Source organism: Sebastes fasciatus, chromosome 14 (genome assembly GCF_043250625.1).
Source record: "Sebastes fasciatus isolate fSebFas1 chromosome 14, fSebFas1.pri, whole genome shotgun sequence".
NCBI classification, from domain to species: domain Eukaryota; kingdom Metazoa; phylum Chordata; class Actinopteri; order Perciformes; family Sebastidae; genus Sebastes; species Sebastes fasciatus.
In genome coordinates this window covers 32910835-32933713 of record NC_133808.1, presented here as the reverse complement: position 1 = coordinate 32933713, position 22879 = coordinate 32910835, and the positions used below count along the sequence as shown (strand labels likewise).

Genomic DNA, 22879 nt, shown 5'->3' with positions numbered 1-22879 from the left:
CCTCTGATTAATCTCTGTGTCGTCTCCTCCTAACACTAATGCTTGTCTTTGTGTTTTGTCATCACCTCTTGGCGCCGCCGCATGACGCCTCTTCTTCTTCTTCTTCACCTCTTAAAAAACGTCCAGGAACGACGACGAGTCTCGTTAAGATCGAGCGAAGGAAAGGAGCTCAGAAGATACAGGAAGTCTATTACGTGACGGAGAAAGTGTCGCCCACGGAGGAGGTGTGGGAACACGAAGAGGTGGTGGAAGAACAAGCCGAAGCGTTGTACGAGGACGACGTGGCTCGCATGGCCGAGACCATCGTGTCGTTGTCAGAAGTAGACGTCTTCGGTACAGCGGAGAAGGCGAGAGATAAAAAGTCTGAGCTGAGAGGCGAGATATCTGTTACTGACTCTTCAAAGAGGAAAGAAACCAGGTTGACTAAACACAGAGTCCCCAAAACACAAGAAACCATAGTTGTAGTCCAGGAATCTGGATCTGACGCAGATAGGGAGGTCACACCGCTGCAGGAGAAACCTACCAGAGAAGAAGATTCTTTCATCCGGACGATCGAGTCGCCAACGGAGGAAATTACAGATGAGAGGAAAGACAGCGTTTCAGTCAGGAAGGTTGTTTCTAAACAAAGAACTGGCGTTACCATTAAAACAGAGAGCAAAGAGAGACAACAGGAAGTCAGGGAAACTAGTCTAGTCAAAGAGATCGAGTCAGTAAAACAGAAGATCCCATCAGTGACCGATAAAACAAAACCAGTTATTATCAGCACAGAAGCTAGAAAGGTAGAAACTGAAGTCACCTACGAGGAATCGATCGACCACGACGTCGAGATTATATCAGATATTCCAGAAGAAAAATACAGTCGAGCTGAAAAGATTACAGAAATCACAATCCAGCAGAGAGAAGTCAGAGTTAAAGACAAACCAGAGAAAACCAGTAGGACGGACGAGACTGGAATTAAACCAGACTCTGAAACTAGTGCACCAGGAAAGGTGTCGGTAAAGAAACAAGAGAAGAAGATAGTTGATACAAAACAGGAGAGAGTTGCTGAAAAACCAAAACCTAAAGAAGAGGTAAAACCAGAACCTAGAGATGAGGTAAAACCTAAAGCTAAAGAAGAAGTAAAACCAGAACCTAAAGATGAGGTAAAACCTAAAGAGAAAGTAGAAGTAAAACCAAAACCTAAAGAAGAGGTAAAACCAGAACCTCGAGATGAGGTAAAACCTAAAGCTAAAGAAGAAGTAAAACCTAAAGCTAAAGATGAGGCAAAACCAGAACCGAAAGATGAGGCAAAACCAGAACCTAAAGATGAGGTAAAACCAGAACCTAAAGAAGAAATAAAACCAAAACCTAAAGAAGTAAAACCAGAACCTAAAGAAGAAATAAAACCAAAACCTAAAGAAGTAAAACCAGAACCTAAAGAAGAGGTAAAACCAAAACCTAAAGAAGAGGTAAAACCAAAACCTAAAGAAGAGGTAAAACCAGAAGAGTCAGTAACAGATGTAGAACTTCAGAAGCCAAAAGTGACCGAATACAAGAAAAAAGAGGAACCCAAAGACCTCCGTCCTCAGAGATTCGATACTGAAAAGACAAAAGAAGAAACACGTATTTTAGTCGAGGACGCGGTTCAGACGAAACCTTCAGTAGCAGAGAAGAAAAGGATTTCCCCACAAACAGCTTCCAGAGGTACAAACAGAAACTCTAACATCTCTAACTCTTAAATCTTTAACCACCACCGTGGGTAAACGTCTCTTCATACAACACTTCATTGTGTTTAAAGGGCTTCTTTTTTTTTTTTTCCCTTTGTGGTTTTAAGTCTTTCTTCCTCTGTTTTCTCCTCTTAAATGTTAACATCTTGCGTTAAAACAAAACCTGATTCTTTTTTAAAGAACCAGAAGTCGAGGCCGAGACGATTCCCACAGCGATTGTTGCTGCTCCGTCTCCAGAGAGAGGTACAATGACTCTCCCGTCAGCTCTTAACTACCTTCTTATTATCTCTGTTTGTCTTCTTTAACTCCAGATGTTTGTGTTTGTGTTGTTGTTTTTTCCTCTAACCTCTTGGCACCGCCACATGGTGCTTTCTCTTCTCACCTCTTAAAAATCGTTCATCCTCCAGCGGCCGCTGAGAAACGAGACGAGGACGAAGCTGAAATACGTCACAAGGATGATGAAGAAATTATGGTCGAAAGTCTTACATCTTTACCGCAAGAAGAGATTTTAATGATAGAACCTGATGAAGCGTCTGAAATAAGTGGTGATATATCGGATACTGGCGGTTTAAAGATGAGGGCTCTTAAAACGAAAAGGAAAACAGCTGTACCAGCCAAACAAAAAGAGATTTCTGTCCAAAAAACTGATTCTCCAACAGCGAGCGTAGAAATAAAAGACATTAAAGAAGTTACTAAAGAAACAAGACAACATGAGAGTCCAGAGATTTCAGTTTCTGATCAAAAACAAGTGAAGAAAGGTTTTATTACCAGACAAGGACTAAAAGATCAACCTAGATTACCAGTTAGACCTGAAGAATCCAGTTCGGCAGGCGGTAAACCTTTAGAAAAAGCACTAAAGCAAACTGACCAAGAAAAACCTGAAACAAAGACACAAAAAACTGATTCTTCTGAGCTTTTTATACCAACAGAAACCTTCAAACCTGGAATAGTTGAATCTGACGAAGCAGAGGTAAAGTCTGTCAGACAGAAAACATTCATGAAGAAACCAGTCGGACTAGAAATAGATTTACAATCTAAACAAGATATGTCACATGAGGCTGAAAATCAGATTGAAGAAATTCAGTCGGCAGCGTTTAAAACTCTTCAAAAGAAAGAAATACAAAAGGAGAAAGGTGAGTCTAAGAAACCAGAGATACAGGAAGTGACTAAAGATAAAGAGGAGGAAGAAACATCCATTAGAGGAGGTGAGGGACTAACGGACAGATTACAGAAACCAGAGGAGGTTTCTAAAAAGAAAATACGACCATCCAAACAAAAAGAACAGACCGTAGAAAAGACAGAAGAATTAGATTTGAGGGCAGTTCCAGAAAAAGACGTGAAACAAGAACAGCTAACCAAAGAAAAGTCAACCAGCGAGCTTCTGCCTGAATCTATTTTGTCCAAAGTAGTTCGACTTAAAGACAAACTGGTCAAAGTCAGTCCGATGGAGGGAACCACCGAGATGGAACCCAACACAGAGACCTCAGTTTATCCCGAGAAAGAAGTCAAACGCCCAGAATCTGAGACAGAAACTGATAAAACCCTTAAAATACCTGAAAGCTTATCAAAGACAAAGATCAAAGATGTCACTCCAAAAGTTAGACGTCAGACAGCGGTTGAAGACGAAGACAAACATGTCAAAGTGAGACCAAAAGAAAAGACAAAACCAAGACGAGAGCAACCAGAAAAACAGTCCTCCGTTAAATCTGAACCAGATGGAGAACCAGAACAAACCGTAGAGCGTTTTACCCCAGAACAAACCGTAGAGCGTTTTACCCCAGAACAAACCGTAGAGCGTTTTACCCCAGAACAAACCGTAGAACGTTTTACCCCAGAACAAACCGTAGAACGTTTTACCCCAGAACACACCGTAGAGCGTTTTACCCCAGAACAAACCGTAGAGCGTTTTACCCCCGGACAAAACACAACTAAAGATGAAAGGGCGGTTAAAATAGAAGAGAAAGGAGAACAGATGTTAAAAGACAAACTAGAGATAGTTTCATCTGAGGATAAACAACTCGCCATCCCTCCAACTGAAAAGAAAAAAACCAGACCGGAACAAACTGAAAGAAAAGCGTCAACTGCTCCTGTTGTTGAGAAAATATTCATAAAGTCATCGACAGAACAAGAACCAACGTTAGCCAAAGCTGAAGCGACTAAAGTTAAAGAAGCTCAGTTAAAACTGATTACAAGTAAAGATCGAACTTCTAAAACTGAAAAAGGAAAACAAGCATTTTTGTTAGAAACGCCTCAAATAGAAGACGATAAATCTGAAGAAACTACAGTTCAGTCGGAGGTCAGCAGAGATGAAATCGACAAAGTTACAGATAAATTAATTCCCACTGAAGAGCAGAAAACAAAGAAACTTTTAAGAAAGTCGTTGATTAAAGAGAAAGATACTCAAAAACAGCTGAAACCAGTCAAAGTTAAAGCTGACGATGTCCAGTCAAAGATTAAAGATGAAACTGCTGAAGGCGCTCCTGTTAAAGTAAAGGAAGTAACGAAACAAGAACCAACTGAAAGAACGTCTACTGAAGTGATCAAATTAACTCCTAAAGAATCACTGACAGCAGGACAGCATTCAGAAAAATGGGCCAAAACAGCAGAAGACGTTGTAGAAAAAGTGGATAGAGATAAGGAGATAAAGCCGTCACCAACAGAAAGACCTAAGGAAGAGATAAAACCTGAGGAATTACTGATAGAAAAAACTAAAGAATCAAGTAAAGAGGCGATCCCTGATTCAGAGGCCATTTCTCCAAAGAAAGACAGACAGCAGATATTACATAAAACTGATAGAGATGCTCTCATCAAACAGAAGAAACCAGCAAGAAAAGAACAAGTTGGAAGGAAAGGGTTAGATACGCCTGTGATGGATGAAACCACTGAAATTAAAACCTCAGAGATCGAGTCAGTATCTCAACAGAAACCTCAACAGATTATAGTTGAACACGACCAGCTAAAGGTCAGCACTGTTAAATATAAAACCTTTAAAGTTAGTCCTGTTAAAGAAGCAAAAACAAAACAGGAACAGATTGAAAGAAAGGTTTCAGTTACACCTTTAGTTGAGGAAACTTCTGAAGAACTGGAAGTAGCTCCTGAAGAACATGCAGAAATCAGAGAAACTGATGAGGAAACTGATTCCTTTGGAGAAATACCTTCTGAAACATCAATATCCCTGAAGAAGAGAGGACAAAAGTTAGCTAAAACTAAAGAGGTTGCAGACAAACAAATCCCATCAAAATTCGTCACAGTTAAAGATCAAATTCAAAAAGTGACTCCCATCAAAGATGGTACACATGAAGAACTTGCAGAAACTAAAGAATCTGTCACAGATCGTCCAACGTTTGATGCGTCAGAGAGTGAATCAGTATCTCAACAATTGAAACCTCAACAGATTGTAGTTGAACACGACCAGCTGAAGGTCAGCGCTGTTAGAGATAAAACCTTTAAAGTTAGTCCTGTTAAAGAAGCAAAAACAAAACAAGAACAGATCGGAAGAAAGGTTTCAGTTACACCTTTAGTTGAGGAAACTTCTAAAGAACTGGAAGTAGCTCCTGAAGAACATGCAGAAACCAGAGAAACTGATGATGAAACTGATTCCTTTGAAGAATTACCAATATCCCTGAAGAAGAGAGGACAAAAGTTAGCTAAAGCTAAAGAGGTTGTAGACGAACAAATCCCATCAAAGTTTGTCAGAGTTAAGGATAAAATTCAAAAAGTGACTCCCATCAAAGATGGTACACATGAAAAACGTGCAGAAACTAGATCCGTCACAGAGCGTGCAACGTTTGATGAGGATGTTGATACGTCAGAGAGCGATTTAGTATCTCAACAAGAACCACAACCGAAACCTCAACAGATTGTAGTTGAACACGACCAACTGAAGGTCAGCACTGTTAGAGATAAAACCTTTAAAGTTAGTCCTGTTAAAGAAGCAAAAACAAAACAGAAACAGGTCGAAAGAAAGGTTTCAGTTACACCTTTAACGGAGGAAACTTTTAAAGAACTGGCTCCTGAAAAACATGCAGAAACCAGAGAAACTGATGAGGAAACTGATTCCTTCTCAGAATTACCTTCTGAAACATCAATATCCCTGAAGAAGAGAGGACAAAAGTTAGCTAAAGCTAAAGTGGTTGCAGACGAACAAATCCCATCAAAGTTTGTCAGAGTTAAGGATAAAATTCAAAAAGTGACTCCCATCAAAGATGGTACACATGAAGAACTTGCAGAAACTAAAGAATTTGTCACAGATCGTGCAACGTTTGATGAGGATGTTGATGTGTCAGAGAGCGATTTAGTATCTCCACAAGAACCACAACAGAAACCTCAACAGATTGTAGTTGAACACGACCAGCTGAAGGTCAGCACTGTTAGAGATAAAACCTTTAAAGTTAGTCCTGTTAAAGAAGAAAAAACAAAACAGGAACAGATCGAAAGAAAGGTTTCAGTTACACCTTTAGTTGAGGAAACTTCTAAAGAACTGGAAGTAGCTCCTGAAGAACATGCAGAAACCAGAGAAACTGAATTAGCAGCAGTTGATGAGGAAATTGATAAATCGGAGATTATTTCTCAGAAGGAATCGAGGCGACAAAAGTTAAAAGCCAAAACTAAAGAGGTTGCAGACAAACAAATCCCATCAAAGTGTGTTACAGTTAAGGATAAAATTCAAAAAGTGACTCCTGTCAAAGATGGTAAGCCTGAATTTATCACAGATCATACAATGTTTGATGAGGATGTTGATACGACAGAGAGCGATTTAGTATCTCCACAAGAACGACAACAGAAACCTCAACGGATTGTAGTTGAACATGACCAGCTAAAGGTCAGCACTGTTAGAGATAAAACCTTTAAAGTTAGTCCTGTTAAAGAAGCAAAAACAAAACAAGAACAGGTCGAAAGAAAGGTTTCAGTTACACCTTTAACGGAGGAAACTTCTAAAGAACTGGAAGTAGCTCCTGAAGAACATGCAGAAATCCAAGAAAAGGTAGTTGATGAGGAAACTGATGTGTCAGAGATTATTTCTCAGAAGGAATCAAAACAACAAATGTTAGCTAAAACTAAAGTGGTTGCAGACGAACAAATCCCATCAAAGTTTGTCACAGTTAAGGACAAAATTGTAAAAGTGACTCCTATTGAAGATGGGACACCAAAAGCACCGGCACAACTAATTAAAAGAGACGTCTCAGATGCATCTGAGGTTGAGTTACCCATACCATATGCAGAATCTTTTCCTAAGTCTGAACTGAGCTTCTCCAAGGAAGAAACACCAAAGATAAAGAGATCACAGAAGCCACCAAAGACTGGAGATAAAATAGATGATGAATTCCAGTTAGTTGTTGTCTCGATTAAAGATAAAAAAGGCCAAACTCCTCTGACTGAAGACAAGAAAACAAAACAGGAACAGGAGCAATTGTTGAGGGTAGACAGTCCCAAGGAAACTGGGACTGTTTCTCCTAAGAAAGATGGAGCTCAAAAGTCAGCCAAAAAGACTACAGTTGAAGAAGTCCAGGCCAGGCCAGTCAGAATTACAGATGGATACGGTAGTGTTACACCTTTTGAGGCAACACAAATCAAACAGGAACAAGTTGAAAGAATGAGGGATGTAGACATCAAAGACATTTCTGTAAGTTCAGTTGAAGGAATCAGGTCTAACTTAGTCCCAGTTAGAAGTGAAACAGAAAAAGTGTCTCTCGTGGAAAAGAAGACCCTAAAAAGACAGGATCAGATTGACAGCGTAGCCTCAGAGCCTGAAGTAACCTATGCAAAGTCTGATGCTCCAGAAAAATATGCTAAAACTGAAAGAACTGTTAAAGACCGAGAAACAGAGACACTATTTGAAACCGCTCATCCAAAGAAAGAAAAATCGCAAAAGTCAGCAAAGATGGTTGAAGATATTCAGCCAATGGGAGATTCAAAGAAAGACAAAACAGACAAATTTGCTACTCTTAAAAAGAAGGAAATAAGGCAGGAAACAGAAACAAAGGCAGAAGTTTTACCTGAGATGGAAGTCAGAGATGACATATCTCAAGAACAAGACCAGAACTTAGTCAAAACTCATAAGATTAAACCAATTCTAGATGAAAGTAGCAGAGTCCCTCCAACTGTAAAGACAAAACCAATAAAGCGTAAACAAATCGAAAGAAAGGATTCGGTTACAGCTCTGCAAGACAAACCATCTAAAGAAGAAACAGCTGAGATCCAGTCCAAGACAGTCGTTGTAAAACACGAATACGGTAGTGTTACTCCATCGGATACAAAACAGGAACAAGTGGAAAGAAAGTTTTCAGAAGCAGCTGCGATGGAGGTTGCATCAGAAAAACCTCAGATAGTAAAAGAAGGAGATGCTTTATCAGATACCTCCAAACATATTACAGTTGAACAAGCCAAAACTAAGGAAGTTAAAGATAAACCAGACAAATCTGAAGTTAAAGGAAAGGTTTCAGGTGCAGCTAAACCAGAAAAACTTCTAGTAATGGACAAAACCAGACAGACGACAAAAATAGAAACAAAGACAGCAGTTTCTCCTGTAATGGAGGAAACAAAAACAGACGTACCGATGGAAAAAGATGCGTTCAAGACGAAAGAGAAAGACGCAACTAAAACAGAAGAAGGGCTGAAGTTTGATATTAGTATTGAAGATGTCCAGACAAAGAAACCCCTAAAAGAGAAAGGCCAAAGATTGGGCAAAGGTACAAAAACTTCCCTTGAGGAAGTGCAGTCCAAGACAGTCGTAGTTAAAGATGAATACGGTAGTGTTACTCCATTGAAAGGAACAGAAACTAAACAGGAACAAGTGGAAAGAAAGTTTTCAGTGGCATCTGTGATGGACGTTGCATCTGAAAGGTCTCTGATAGTGTCAGAAGGAGATGTTAAATTAGACACCCTCCAAAGGTTTATCACACCTGACGAGCCCGTTAAAGACATTGCGTCAAGAAAAGAGGATGTTTTTGAGTCAGATGACGTTTCTCTAAAGACAAAGGAGACTCTAAGGGACAAGAAAGACACTAGAGTTGAACAAGTCATGTCAAAAGTAGACCTAGTTGAAGCTCAGATAGAGACGGTTTCTGCCGTTAGAGAGGAATTGCCTATAAGACAGGAACAAATTGAAAGAAAGGCCACTTCTCTGACGGAGGTAACTGACACAGGGTTTGAAGACATTCAGTCAAAGAAATCTAAATCCCTGAAAGAGAAAGGACAGAAGTTTTCCCTAGGAGAAGTGCAGCCCAACACCGTTAGAGTTAAAGATGAATACGGTAGTGTTGCTCCAATCGAAGTAATGGAAACAAAAGTGGAAAAAACAGTTTCAGTTGCACCTGTGATGGAGGTTGCATCTGAAAAACATCTCATCGTTAAAGAAGGAGATGTTAAATCAGACACCCTCCAAAGATTGATCATACCTGACAAGCTTGTTAAAGACGTTGCATCAAGGAAAGAGGACGTTTATGAATCCGCTGAGGTTTCTCTTGTAAGACATTCACGAAGTCCAGAGACCGTTTTAGCTGAACGAGAGATTACAGATAAAGATACTCAGTTAAAAGAAGACACAAGTCAATTTAAAACTGCATTTGTTGACGAGACAATACCAACACCAACAAAACAGAAACAAAAGGCAGAAGTGTCGGCTGTTACTCCCCAAAAGACTCCAGAAACATCGGTAGGAGAAGATGCTAAAACTGAGGGAGTTGTTCGAGACCTTCCAACAAGACATGAGGAAGTTAGATGTGATCGTACAAAGAAACCAGACTCTCTGAAAGACCGAGGAGAGGTTACAGTTGAAGGCATTCAGTCTAAAACAGACACCGTTAAAGACGTTTTTCTCAGCGTTACTCCGAATGTAGAAACAAAACAGGAACAAATAGAAAGAAAAGCCTCAAGGACACCCGTACTGGGTGTTGCATATGAAAAACCACTAATTGTGAAAGAACAAGATGTTATATTAGATACTCCGCAAAGGTACATTTCCCCTTACGATCTCGTAAAAGACGTTACCTCAAGAAAAATGGAGGCAGAGGATATTTCTTTAAAGACAGACGGAGCCACAAAGCTAGATCAAACTGAAGAGTTTAAAGTACAAGAAAGCAAATCAAAGGTTGAAATACTTGGTGACAAGACTTCCAAAGTTACTCCGGTAGAAACAACCAGAGCAGAGTCCACCGCTAAGGGAGTACCGCTCGGCCAAGATGTTTCAGACAAATACCCCAGAACTGTTGGAGATGCTCAAACAGAGTTTCTAAAACAGACTAAATCTGATCCTGTTAGTAAGATAGTCACGGTTAAAGATAAAAGAGCCACAGTTAGTCCTGCCGAAGGAACAAAAATAAAGCTTGAACACATTAAAGGCAAAGCTGCATTAACGCCTGCAACCGAGGCGACGTCTAAAGAATCAGTTATAGCAGACGACAGGGCAGAAAAATACACCAAAAGAGAACTTCTCCTCAAAGACAGAATCACAACAGAAGATGAAATTAAAACAATGTCAGCTGAACGAGACTTTAAAGATGAAGAAGAAAGGCCAAAAACAATCACTGGTCAGGACCAAGTAAGACGGGAACAAGTTGAAAGAAAACCCGCCGTTACGTCGCTGTTGGAGGCGACACCAAAAGGGCAGGATGCTTCGGAAAGACAACAGAAATTAGTTAAACCCAAGAAAAGTGAGACAGAAACAATGATGAGAAAAAACAAAACCATCAAAGAGTTAGCTGATACTGATGCGATGCCTTTGCATGAGCCCCGAGTCCGAGAATCGCCAGTAACCGATGAAACCAAACCAAAGACTACTAACTCTTCAGAAGGTGCCACCGGGAAGTCTCGTCTGAGAGCAGACGTCCGATACGCCCCTCCTCAGGAAGTTGAAACCGTGAGCAGAGAGGATGGAGAAGCTCGAGGGCGGCTTCAGTCCGTCATAGAAACCAGGGTTTTATCTTTGGGACCAGAAGGAATATCAGAACATCAAGAATCCTCCAGAGGTATAGAGGGAAAACTGTTATGTGTCACCGAGCACGTGTTTTTTGAGCACCTGAGCACCAAACATCGTTGTGCACCTCCTCGTTTATCACCCTCTTTAAGGACTTCATACCTCTTTGTCATCATCATCCCCAGAGGATATCATGTCACATCACCCATTTTGTTTGGGCACGAACTGTACTCTTGCTCATTGTGAAGAACCGCCGAAGAGACGGTCTCTCTTGGTTTCTTATCACCTGATATCTAAACCACCACAGTTTCATTTCCTGTTTGTTGTGTCTGTTAATGTCTCGCTGTCGACGAGGTGAGATGTTTTGTGGGAATCTCTTCCATCTTTAAACTTTGTATGTTTCCATCGTGGACCTTCTCTTTTTGTTGTTGTTTGTCTTTGCATGATTCGTCACTCTTGTCGAGGTTCTCATTGTCCTGTAATTTCATTTCCAAAGTTCCTGTGAAGGAGAAGGAATCTCTGCCACAAGTCAAAGAAGCTCTGGTAAAGCCAGCTGCTCCTGTAGAAGGTACACTACTTCTCTCTTTTACATGTGTGTTTATGTTTGTGTGTTTTTTCTCTGAAGGCATTCGTAAAAGAATGTCACTCTTGAGCAAACCTGAATCTTTGAAACGCAATGCTTTATTAAACATAGAATATGAGCTTCTCTTTGGTGTCGAGCTCTTTGTGTAGAGCTTTCTGTTGACTTCCTTGTATACCTTTTGTACTTGAAGAGAGCAAATCGCAGGCTGCTGTCAAAGTTCAAGAAGCTGCTAAAAGGCCTGAAGTCACCGACAAAACCAAGAAGTTGGAGAAGAAAGTTACTCCACAAGAAGAAGCAAAGCCAGGTATCCAGACAGTAGTTCCTGTGCGTTTTTAGAAAGAGAGAAAGTGTGTTTTTTGGTGATACTTTACTTCTATTCCCTCTTTTTGTATACTTGAAGTGACCAAGCCAAAGCCTGTCCTGAAGGCCGAAGAACCAACCAAGAAGGTTGTGGAAGAAGAAAAAATGATCGTGGTAGAAAAGATAACTCCTGAAACAGGTAGAGGGATTAGAAGGACTGAGATTGAAACGTACTCTTTTGTTGGAGCTTTTCCATCTTTTTCACATCTTATTTCATCACTGCAAATGTTGACTAAATCCCCCCCCCCACCCCCACTGTGTGTTTCCATTGGTTGATTGGGTTGTCAGCCTGTGTTATCCAGGTTCTTAGGACCTTTAGCAGCAGTACAGTCCTTGTTGGTCTTTTCATGTTGTGGTCATTAATTCATTGACCTTGAATCCAATGCGAGCATGCCACATTTCAGCTCTTTGTCTTCACTGACACCATTTCTCACGTCATTCCACTAAATCACGTGACACAGTCACAACTTCACCCTCAACGTCCTGTAGTAGAATATTCATTATTTCTGAATGTGATTGGTAAGCTCTTCCCATTTTTTTAAATCGGTGAAATTGTTGTTCATGACTGATTAAATGTCCTAATTAACACCTTTCTGAACTATTCCTCTGTATTAGATGAAACCAAGGGACCCGTCCAAGCACCGGGAGGAGTCAAGAAAGGTAGGAGCACCGATTACCTCTCGCTTCACCTCACTACATACATTACAGTACACCGCAACCACCTCCTGATTCTGCTACACTGCCACCAAATCTAAAAACTACACCAGGTTCATGGTTGTGTTTCATAACATCAGGTAGAGATGTTGGGAGTTGACCTCTAATTAGCTCTGATTGGCTTATTAGATAATTCTTAAAAGCAATTAAAACTTTTAAATGTAAATACACACAATCCTGGAACCCATCTGCTATCTGTCTGATGACGGATAAACCTCTGGGAGCACGGGGCTATGTTTCTGATGTTCTTACAAAGAACGTATATCGCTAAGAAGTGAAAGTCAATTGTTTGTTCCATTGCAACATCAGCGCCCAACAGCAGCGCTGTGGATTATGGATTACTGCAGCGCCATCTAGCAGCTGTTTGGTTCTGGTGAAGCCAGCGGATAGTCGGGCCAAGACCTCCTTTTTTCTGTGTGCTGCTCATTGTTTACAGTCCGATTAGCAACTTGAGATGCGAGACTGGAGTTGGAGTTGAGAGACTACTTGAACGACCGGATTGTTTCACCAGTTTACAAGATCATTTTAAACCAATAAAAAGCTAAATCATTGTCAGACGATAGCCGGTGGGTTCCCAGGTTGCATTTTGGTCAATGCATTCCGCCTCTTTTGCTCTCCACGCGCACGGTTTACCTGCATTCAGCCAAAGCCTGCTCAAACGTGATTGGTCGATACTACTGGGAATACAAACCAGAACGCTTCGGATGCCACAATCCTGTCCCGCTGCCTCCAGAGATTATATACACTACTATATGTTTTCTGTTGTCGTCTGTCCTCTTCGACGTCTGTTACTGTTGTCATGTTTTAGTTTTATATTTAAATAATTGGATTTTTTTTTTATTTCTATATTGTCTCTTTTTGTAAATGATTAGTCTGTGTTTGTCACCAGTTAAGTGTCAATAAGTAATGTCAAACCTTTGCTACCGTAGAAATTCTTCTGCACAAAAAAGGTAAAATTCAGATGGAGGAGGAGGGGACGTTTGAGATTCCCAGTTTGAGGAAGACAACCCGAGTCATAAAGGAAGTGGAAGAGGAGCAGGAGATTATCAAACTGAAGAAGATCCCGTCGGTCCCCCATAAAGAAGAGGAGTTGAAACTTCTGACGGTCACCAAGACCACGATCTTTAACGTTGAGGAGATGGTGCAGAGAGAGGAGGCTGTTGAGATGTCCGTCGCCACCAGACGACAAGCGGAGGAGAGGAAACCTCGAGACAAAGCAGACGTGGTGAAGAAGCCAGAAATTATGGAGCTTAAAGAAAAGGAAGAGAAAGAAGCTCCTAAAGACGCATGGACCCGCCAGAAACCAACTCCAAAAGACGAGAAACCAGAAGAAAAGATTGCTCTGAAGAAAACCCCCAAGACGCCGAAGGAAGAAGAACTCGCCCCGCCGAGTGCAGCCTTGAAGAAAGTGAAAAAACTGCCTTCAGATGAGGCGGAACCAGAGGCGGTCAAACTAAAACCGTTTGAAAAGCCGGTTAAACCAGTTGAGGAGCCGGAGAAAGACCAGAAAGAGAGGCCAGACCGGGACGCTGTGCCCTTCCAGAAGCTGGAGAGGATCCCCAGAGAGGTGGAAACCAAAGAACCGCCCAAGAAACCCGAGAGAGCTCCTCCGGAGGTGAAGGAGCCGCCAGTCAAGGTGCTAAAGCCGGTAGATAAAAAGAAAACTCCAGAGAAAGAGCCTGAGGAGGTCAAAGCACCCACCAAGGTTAAGAAAATCCCAACGCAGGAGCAAGAGGTGGAGAGCGTTAAGCTGAAGCCCTTCTCCACACCGTCCAAAGAGGCTGCAGAGCCCGAGAAGAAACCAGCAGAGGAGAAAGAGAGGACGCCAGCCGACGACCTGCGCCGCCGCCGCACGAGTCCAGAGGAAAAACCAAAAGAACGAGAGCCAGAAGCAAAACCGAAGATCCCAGAGGCTCCAGAGAAGAAGCCAGCGGAGAAGAAGGTGTCTCCGGCGCCGGTTAAGAAACCTGAAAAGGTTCCTGAAGAGCCCAAACCGGTGCAGCTGAAGAAGGTAGTCACGCCCAAGGTTAAAGAGGAGAAAGAAGAAGTGGTGGCTCTGAAGCCTTTAGAGCACCTGAAGAAGGTTGAGATGAAAAAGACGCCATCTCCTAAAGTTGAGAAGCTAAAAGAAGCGGAGACGATCCCCGTTGAGAAGAAGCTGAGTGTCGATAGACTTAAAAAGGTTCCTAAAACGGTTTCACCGAAGGACTCTGTCGACGCGGTGGCTCTCAAAAAGGTCCCGAAGAAGCCGTCGCCAGAGGCGGCGGCGGTGGAACCGGCGAAGCCAAAAGGCCGGATCCCCCTGGTGAAGGAGGTCTCTCCGGGAGCCGTGCAGATGAGGAAGGTCGCCACCCAGCCGGAGGAGGAGGTCGAAGAGGAGGAGGAGGAAGAGACGGAGCAGGAGGAGGAAGAGGAGGTCTGGGGCTGGGAGCTGGTTCCCCGGGACAGTGGCGGCTCGGAAGACTGGGAGGGTGAAGGAGAGGAAGGTGCTCTGGAGGTCCCGGGGGTGACCAGGAGAGGTGAGATGGTGGCGGCTCCAACTCGGTTGGTGACGGCCGAGACAAACCCTGAATAACCTCTACCCATCCCCGCCATCATGCCTCCATCTAAACCGTCTTCACCTCATCACATCTTGCGGTTTACGCCATCTCTTCCTTGTCTTGACGTTAATCATCATTCTGTTTGTCAGCGTCTGGTCCATCGCTTCCTCTCATGTCTGCCGCTGTGTGTCCATATCGTCTCCATCGGTAGTGGCTAGAAGGGAACTAGCAAACTGGGGAAACTCTCGCGAGATCTTTAGGCGTTGACCTCGAATAGTTAAAGGTTAGGACGGGTTGTCGGGCAGCGAGTCTCGCCAGAGTTTTTGCAGATCAGATTTTGCAATTTTGCGGGCTCCCTTCTAGACACGACCGTCGACATCAGTCCAACATGTGTTCTCATTTCATCATTGCGTATCTGTTCCGTGTCTTCATGGTGTAAATCACTGTAATCATACATTACTCATCGGTGTGTTTCATTAAGCTGTTTCATATATTCACCATCTCTTCATGTTCATCTATCCGTGCGTTACACATCATGTTCATGTATGAGGACGTGTGATCACAGCGTGAGCTGCACATTCATTTTGACTTGTTTCTGAACAGAGGGACAACCGGCAGAGGAAGCAGCAAGAGGTCGAGGTAGAGGACTGAAACGTAAGTTGTCTTCATACACCTCACAGTTACATTCTACTTCCTGTTTACATCAGACCACCACATACGGGTAAAAGTCAAGGCCACGCCCCCTTTTGGGGGACAGAAAACAGAAGATCTCATAGACTTCAATGTGATCTGACGTATGTTTGGATGTAATTTTGACAAGTTTGTCTGCATTCACCTCTTGTTATACAAACGTTTGTTTTATACGTATGTCTAATAATTATTTAGCGATCTTACCTGAGCGTTGAGGATACCTTAAGAAGTAGAAGTTTGGAGACATATTTCAACTTCTTCTGTTTACTGTTACCGTCTATGGATTTAAAAAAAAATTATAATATTTTTTTGGACACTTTTCTAATTTCTTTTCCAAAATCTTTTCACATATTTAACTAAGAACTTTTTTGGCAATTTTTCGGACATTTTTCACAAATACTTTAGTGAATATTTTTCACATATGTTTTGGGATTTTTTCCATATCTTTTATTACAGATATTTATTGGATATTTTTCACAATTTTTGTACATATTTTACTAATATTTTTCGAATAGTTGTCTAATGTTTTTCGGGGATGTTTACTCTGTTACCATCTATGAGGGACACGGGATTGGTTCTCCTCTAAAGGGGGCGTGGTCATACTCTGGATGGCGTGTTGCCGGTCTGATGTGTGGTGAAGCCGCAGAATCCTTCTTGAAACTCAAATGTTAACTGATTGTCTTCACGTTGTGTTTTAGCCAAGCAGACGCCGTCCCCTGGAGAAGGCCGGGGTCGCGGCCTGAAGCCCGGTGGAAAGGGCCCATCGCCACCAGAGGATCCCTTCGGAGGGTTCAAGCTCAAAGCCGTCCCCCTGAAGTTCATCAAGAAGATCCAGAACATCGTGCTGAAGGAAGCCGAGTCCATCGGCTCGTCGGCGGTGTTTGAGTGCGAGGTGTCGCCTTCCACCGCCATCACCACGTGGATGAAAGAAGACAGTAACCTGCGCGAGGACCCCAAACACAAGTTCACGTCTGACGGCAAAGATCGCAAGTTGAACATTATCGACGTCCAGCTGGCGGACACCGGAGAATACACCTGTATCGCCAAGAACGCCGGCAAGGAGATATCCTGTAAAGCCAAGCTCATCGTTGAAGGTATTTATATCACCTCAGGTCAATGGGGTCAAACTATTAACTCATAGATATCACCAGGAAACTCCCCCAGTCTCTGTGTCTCAAAGATACTTGGCGTGGAGAAGACTCAAGGTCGTACCTCTAATGATCTGATGTCCAATAGTTGATTGTTTTTTCCTGCTGTCACAGAGCTGCCGGTGAAGTGGATCAAAGAGCTGGACGAGGACACGTCGCCTTTGAAGGGTCAGCCTCTGTATATGACCTGTGAGCTGAACAAAGAGAGAGACGTGATCTGGAAGAGGAACGGCGAGCTCCTGAAGAAGAAGGCGGGTAAGATCCAGATCAATATCATCGGTTTGCAGCACGCCGTGACCATCCAGAACACCACGGATGAGGATACCGGCCTCTACACGTGTGAGGTGGCCAACCAGGAGGACGTCAAGACGACAACCAATGTCAAAATCATCGGTAAGAAAGACAGAACGTTGAACACGGTAACGTGCATCAGTACGGGTGTTTACAGGAGGACTTTGTGCTGGTATAGATAGCTCTTAACATACCTCACACCACAGCAACATCTGAAAAGGTGATCTTTAGAGCCATCAAACAATCAGGGCTTTGCTGGCGATCGTCGGGAGGAATCAGACACAATATCAGCTGGATTCTCGTGTAGTGTGAACCCGACATTACTTGTGACTTATAAAACAAGGACTTGGTCCCACCTCTGATAATATTTAGTATCTTCATGGTGCACATTGTGTCTCTAATGATCCGACGGACACTGACTCAGTAATGTTTAACTCCAACAGAAATCATCAAAGATTGGATTGTGAAACCGCTGAGAGACCAGCACGTGAAACCTAAGGCTGCCGCTACGTTTAAATGCGAGCTCTTCAAGGACACTCCCAACTGGAAGTGGCTGAAAGGAGAGGAAGAGGTTACTCCTTCTGACAAGGTCGAGATGATGCAGGACGGAAATCAGCTGACGCTCATCATCAAGAACTGTCAGCCCGAGGATGTAGCAGAATACGCCATGGAGGTGGAAGGACGCGTCTACACCGCCAAGCTAACGCTAGGAGGTTTCTCCATCTACCTTCCTTTAACTTCTCTCTAATACTTTCTATCATTTGGTGATATTTCTGAGTACTGATGTAATCTGTTTCTCAGAGCGGGAGGCTGAGATCCTGAAGCCCCTGGCCAGCGTTGAGGTCATTGAGAAGGAAGACGCCATGTTTGAGACGGAGATCTCTGAGGAGGACGTTCCTGGAGAATGGAAGCTGAAAGGAGAGGTTTTGACCAGATCCCCGGTAGGACATGATGAAAATTATTCTTAACTAGGGATGCGCCGATACCGATACTAGTATCGGGTCCGATACTATGCTTATGTAAACGGCACCGATACCATTTTACGGCAACGTGACGTTAAAGTCAGCGTCTTTCGGGCCTTATCGTACGCGCTCACGTTCCACCTCCTCGACGGTGCGGGCGAAACGAGCCGGTGGTGTGCCCGACCCCGCTGGGCCGGGACGCCACCTCAGCCGGCGCGCGCCGGCCCTCACTTTCATTGCACCACGTGGTTTTGCTTGCAACCTCTGACTCGCGCGTGCGTTAGATTACTTTGTCCGTGTTTCCAGACGGGTCGGGTGGGTTGCCGACATCGGCGCAGACCCCTGGCACCTTTTACGAGGACAGTCTGCCCCGGTGACACTTTGTCCACGGCCCCGGGAAGCACCTTCCCCCCGAGCCTTTCCAAGCCGACCTAGAAGAGGTGGCGGCGCACTGCCTTGTATGCGGGACTCCCCAGCCTGCCGTGTGTCGCTCACACCCTCCAGCTGGCTGTTAACAAGGGTCTTTAGACACAGAGACTCGTATCGGTACTCGGTATCGGAGAGTACCCAAATGTAAGTACTTGTACTCGGTCTGAAAAAAATGGTATCGGTTCATCCCTATTCTTAACGCATGTATTTCTACTCCTGTTCACTATTTTTTTCTATATATAAATGTACTGTAATGTGTTCACCAGATGTGCGACATCCAAATGGAGGGTGGCCTGCGTAGACTCACTCTGAAAAACTGCCAGTTGGATCAGGCCGGAGAAGTGTCCTACCAGGCTCTTAACGCCATAACCAGCGCCATGCTCAACGTCAAAGGTAAGACCTGGTATCCGGGATCGGGATCACAAATGTGTCGTGATTTCAGGATATTAGCTGTAAAAAATAAAGGCATAAGGTCCGTGGGCAATAAAATAAAGCTTTATGGGCACGTGAGAGCGGACCTTAGATCTTTATTTAATAAGGTTGACGAGTCAAATTCATTATTTGCACCATTCATTGAGACTTTATGGTTACCGGGACGACGAGGAGCGATGGGATCCCGACGACTTCCACTGGTGGAAGTGGCGTCCTGTCTCTGTTGTTCTATTTGTTGTCTTTTTAAACAGAAAACCTGTCTGTTGTTCCGTCAGATTGGACTCTACAGTATGTTTGTATCGTCTGTGGTTAAATGTTGTATGTTAAATCTACGTTCAGTGGCCAGTTTATTAGTTAAACCAACACGGAATGGGTCAATCACTTAAATTCAGCAAAGTTTATGGAGTTAATAAAAATGAAATCAAAAAGCAGTCGGTTGATTTTGTCCGACGGTCATAAAAACGAGGTAACTGGTGAACGTATCTTCAAACAACGGTTCGTATGATATCTATCTAAAAGTCATTCCTCATTTTTTGTTTGTTTTCCTACAAATGTCCAGAAACACAGCTTGGTTAGGTTTACAAAGAGATCGTGGTCAGGGTTAAAATAACGAGTAAGATGATGAACTGGTCCTTCCCCAAGATGGTGGACTGGTCCTTCCCCAAGATGATGGACTGGTCCTTCCCCAAGATGGTGGACTGGTCCTTCCCCAAGATGCTGGACTGGTCCTTCCCCAAGATGGTGGACTGGTCCTTCTCTAAGATGCTGGACTGGTCCTTCCCCAAGATGGTGGACTGGTCCTTCCCCAAGATGCTGGACTGGTCCTTCCCAAAGATGCCGGACTGGTCCTTCCCCAAGATGGTGGACTGGTCCTTCTCTAAGATGCTGGACTGGTCCTTCCCCAAGATGGTGGACTGGTCCTTCCCCAAGATGCTGGACTGGTCCTTCTCTAAGATGGTGGACTGGTCCTTCCCCAAGATGGTGGACTGGTCCTGCCCCAAGATGGTGGACTGGTCCTTCCCCAAGATGATGGACTGGTCCTTCCCCAAGATGGTGGACCGGTCCTTCCCCAAAATGGTGGACTGGTCCTTCCCCCAGATGGTGGACTGGTCCTTCCCCAAGATGATGGACTGGTCCTTCCCCAAAATGGTGGACTGGTCCTTCCCCCAGATGGTGGACTGGTCCTTCCCCAAGATGGTGGACTGGTCCTTCCCCAAAATGGTGCACTGGTCCTTCCCCAAGATGGTGGACTGGTCCTTCCCCAAAAGGGTGGACTGGTCCTTCCTGAAAATAGTGGACTGGTCCTTCCCCAAGATGCTGGACTGGTCCTTCTCCAAGATGGTGGACTGGTCCTTCCCCAAGATGCTGGACTGGTCCTTCCCCAAGATGCTGGACTGGTCCTTCCCCAAGATGCTGGACTGGTCCTTCTCCAAGATGATGGACTGGTCCTTCCCCAAAATGGTGGACTGGTCCTTCCCCCAGATGGTGGACTGGTCCTTCCCCAAGATGGTGGACTGGTCCTTCCCCAAAATGGTGGACTGGTCCTTCCCCAAGATGCTGGACTGGTCCTTCCCCAAGATGCTGGACTGGTCCTTCTCCAAGATGCTGGACTGGTCCTTCTCCAAGATGCTGGACTGGTCCTTCTCCAAGATGCTGGACTGGTCCTTCAACAATGACGAAACTTTTGCTGAATGTTTCATGAAGAACCAGCAAGAATGAATGGACAGTTGAGTGGAGCAGTACGACCCCTAGTGTCCTTGCTGGACCTGGTGGACATGTACCGCTGGATTTAACATTATAGACATGACCACTGACTATTAGTTGAACAATTTAGCCACAAAATCACAGACATATACTCAGTTTGGACCCAGTCTAGCAAATACCTCTGATATCCCGTTGGTAGGAGTCCATAAACTTGTAGACCCATAGAGGGGTACCAGCCAGTACTGCAGACCAGGGTGTACACGGTAAACTGACCACTGGCTGTTCTGTTGCTGTGTTTTGTTGTGTTCTTCATGTTCTGTACCTGTATGTCACCTTTTAACCCAGAAATCGAGATGGACTTTGTTGTCCCGCTGAAGGACGTTTCTGTGCCTGAAAAGAAACAGGCTAAGTTTGAATGCACCATCACGAAGGATGTCTCTAAGGTCATGTGGTATAGAGATGCTGATGTCATCACCCCAGACCAAAAGTATGACATCATCGATGATGGAAAGAAGCATATGCTGATCATAAACTGCTGTGAGTTTGATGACGAGGACGAATATACAATTGCGGTTTTGGGCAAAACTTCCACAGCGAGACTCACGGTGGAGGGTAAGTGCTGGAAGAGCTTTACGATTCTGACTTCATTCATTGAGTTGGTTGCCTCCTCTTCCAAACTAACTCATATGAATATGCTTTAAGGTATCAGGCTCAAACTTATCTCACCGATAAAGGACCAAACTGTGAAGGAAGGCAATACGGCTCTTTTCGAGCTGGAGCTCTCTCACGAGAACATCCCCGTTACCTGGTACAAGAATGACGTTAAGATCCACCCGAGCAGAACGGTGGTCACTCGCGTGGACGGAAAGAAACACGTGCTCGAGATGAAGGAAGTGACTCTGGATGATACTTGCCAAATTAAGGCTGAGGCCAAAGGAATTCCTTCCATGGCCAACCTGACGGTCATAGGTAAACCCAGAATAACCGCTGTCTTCTTCCAGTCTGTCTTCTTCATCCCCACAGATATTTGTACAGTGTGTCCATGTTTGTCTCTGTACACGTCCACAAAACAACCTCATTGTCTGTTTGTAACACGCTGTTCTTCTGAGTCGTATGTCGTCCATTTGTGTTCCTCGTCTTGTTTGACTGTCTTGGACCATATACATGGTTTGTACATGTGCTGTATATGTGTTGTATGTGTGCCTTGGAGAGTCACCCAAACATTTCCCCCCTTCCAGAGGGCGATGCGTACTTCACAGTTAAGCTGCAGGACTATACCGCGGTGGAGAAAGACCAGGTGGTTCTAGATTGCGAGCTCAGCAAAGACGTGGATGTCATGTGGTACCACAACGAGGCTGAGATCAAGCCCTCTAAAGTGGTGGCCATTAAGGCCGAGGGCAAACGCAGAGCCCTTGTCATCAAGACAGCTGGGGACAAAGACAAAGGACAGTACGTATGTGACTGCGGGACAGACAAGACGATGGCAACGCTTCACATTGAAGGTAAAAACAAAGTTCTTCACCTGCTCCGCCTCCTAACCACACCACAAGCCCCATCTCATCACCTCTTAACTCCCACCATCATCACCTGTATGTGGTGTCTCTCATCACTCCGCCACGCCGAACATGGTGGAAGGACACTACAGGAGTCAAAGGTCTCCAACTTGGGGATATCAGTCGTCTCTTGTAGTGTTCTTCCACCGTCACTTGTGTCTTTCGTTCTGGTTTTGTTTGTCTCTTTGTGTGCTCTTGAAGATCTTCAGAGGGTCTTCATGATCCCCTCTTTGAAGAAACAAACCCCTTTATTGTTCTTCAGTGCATTTTGAAGAACTGTGGCACCTCAATAATCTGATAGGTCCACATACAACCAAATGGCTCCTCGGAAGGTTCTTTTTAATCGCAAATTAATCGCAATTTTTTTTATCTGTTCAAACTTTTTTCAAATTTTTCCTCGCCAAAATTTCACGTAAGTTAGGAGCGTTATTTAACCTCCTTAATGACAAGCTAGTATGACATGGTTGGTACCGATGGATTCATCAGGTTCTATAGTTTCATATGATACCAGGATCTTCACTCTAGCTCTAAAACTGAGCTCATGACTATCGGTGGCGTTAATGCGTTAAAGAAATTAGTGGCGTTGAAACAAATTAACTTTGACAGCCCTAGTTTAAATATGTAAATGAGGCATTATCTAATGCTATCTGTTGGTGAATTTAAGAGAAATCTACAGACACAAATAGACAAAGTAGTAAAATAAATGTTTTCTTTCCACTAGTCTGACAGAAGACGCGTTATGGAAGCAGAATCACACAAAATCTCTAAATTGACCAGTAAAAAAAAAAATGTTTTTGTCTGGAGTGTCTCGTCAGAAAAAGAACAAAAGTACAATATATAAAGTAAATTAATA

General features: G+C 43.7%; 1 protein-coding gene across 4 annotated transcripts in view; it reads left to right on the top strand.

Moving 5' to 3' along the window:
• ttn.2 (titin, tandem duplicate 2) overlaps positions 1-22879 on the top strand; it is a 235068-nt gene that overhangs the window by 103687 nt on the left and 108502 nt on the right. For all 4 annotated transcript variants that reach the window (XM_074657997.1, XM_074658000.1, XM_074657999.1 and 1 more), the window contains 16 exons: positions 127-1683; positions 1887-1949; positions 11117-11188; positions 11394-11507; positions 11604-11702; positions 12179-12223; positions 13207-14796; positions 15421-15471; positions 16206-16601; positions 16770-17048; positions 17390-17659; positions 17748-17887; positions 18604-18730; positions 20819-21085; positions 21176-21442; positions 21712-21975. In XM_074657997.1, coding sequence (XP_074514098.1) covers positions 127-1683; positions 1887-1949; positions 11117-11188; positions 11394-11507; positions 11604-11702; positions 12179-12223; positions 13207-14796; positions 15421-15471; positions 16206-16601; positions 16770-17048; positions 17390-17659; positions 17748-17887; positions 18604-18730; positions 20819-21085; positions 21176-21442; positions 21712-21975 — 5601 coding nt within the window. The remainder of the gene's footprint in view (positions 1-126; positions 1684-1886; positions 1950-11116; positions 11189-11393; positions 11508-11603; positions 11703-12178; positions 12224-13206; positions 14797-15420; positions 15472-16205; positions 16602-16769; positions 17049-17389; positions 17660-17747; positions 17888-18603; positions 18731-20818; positions 21086-21175; positions 21443-21711; positions 21976-22879) is intronic.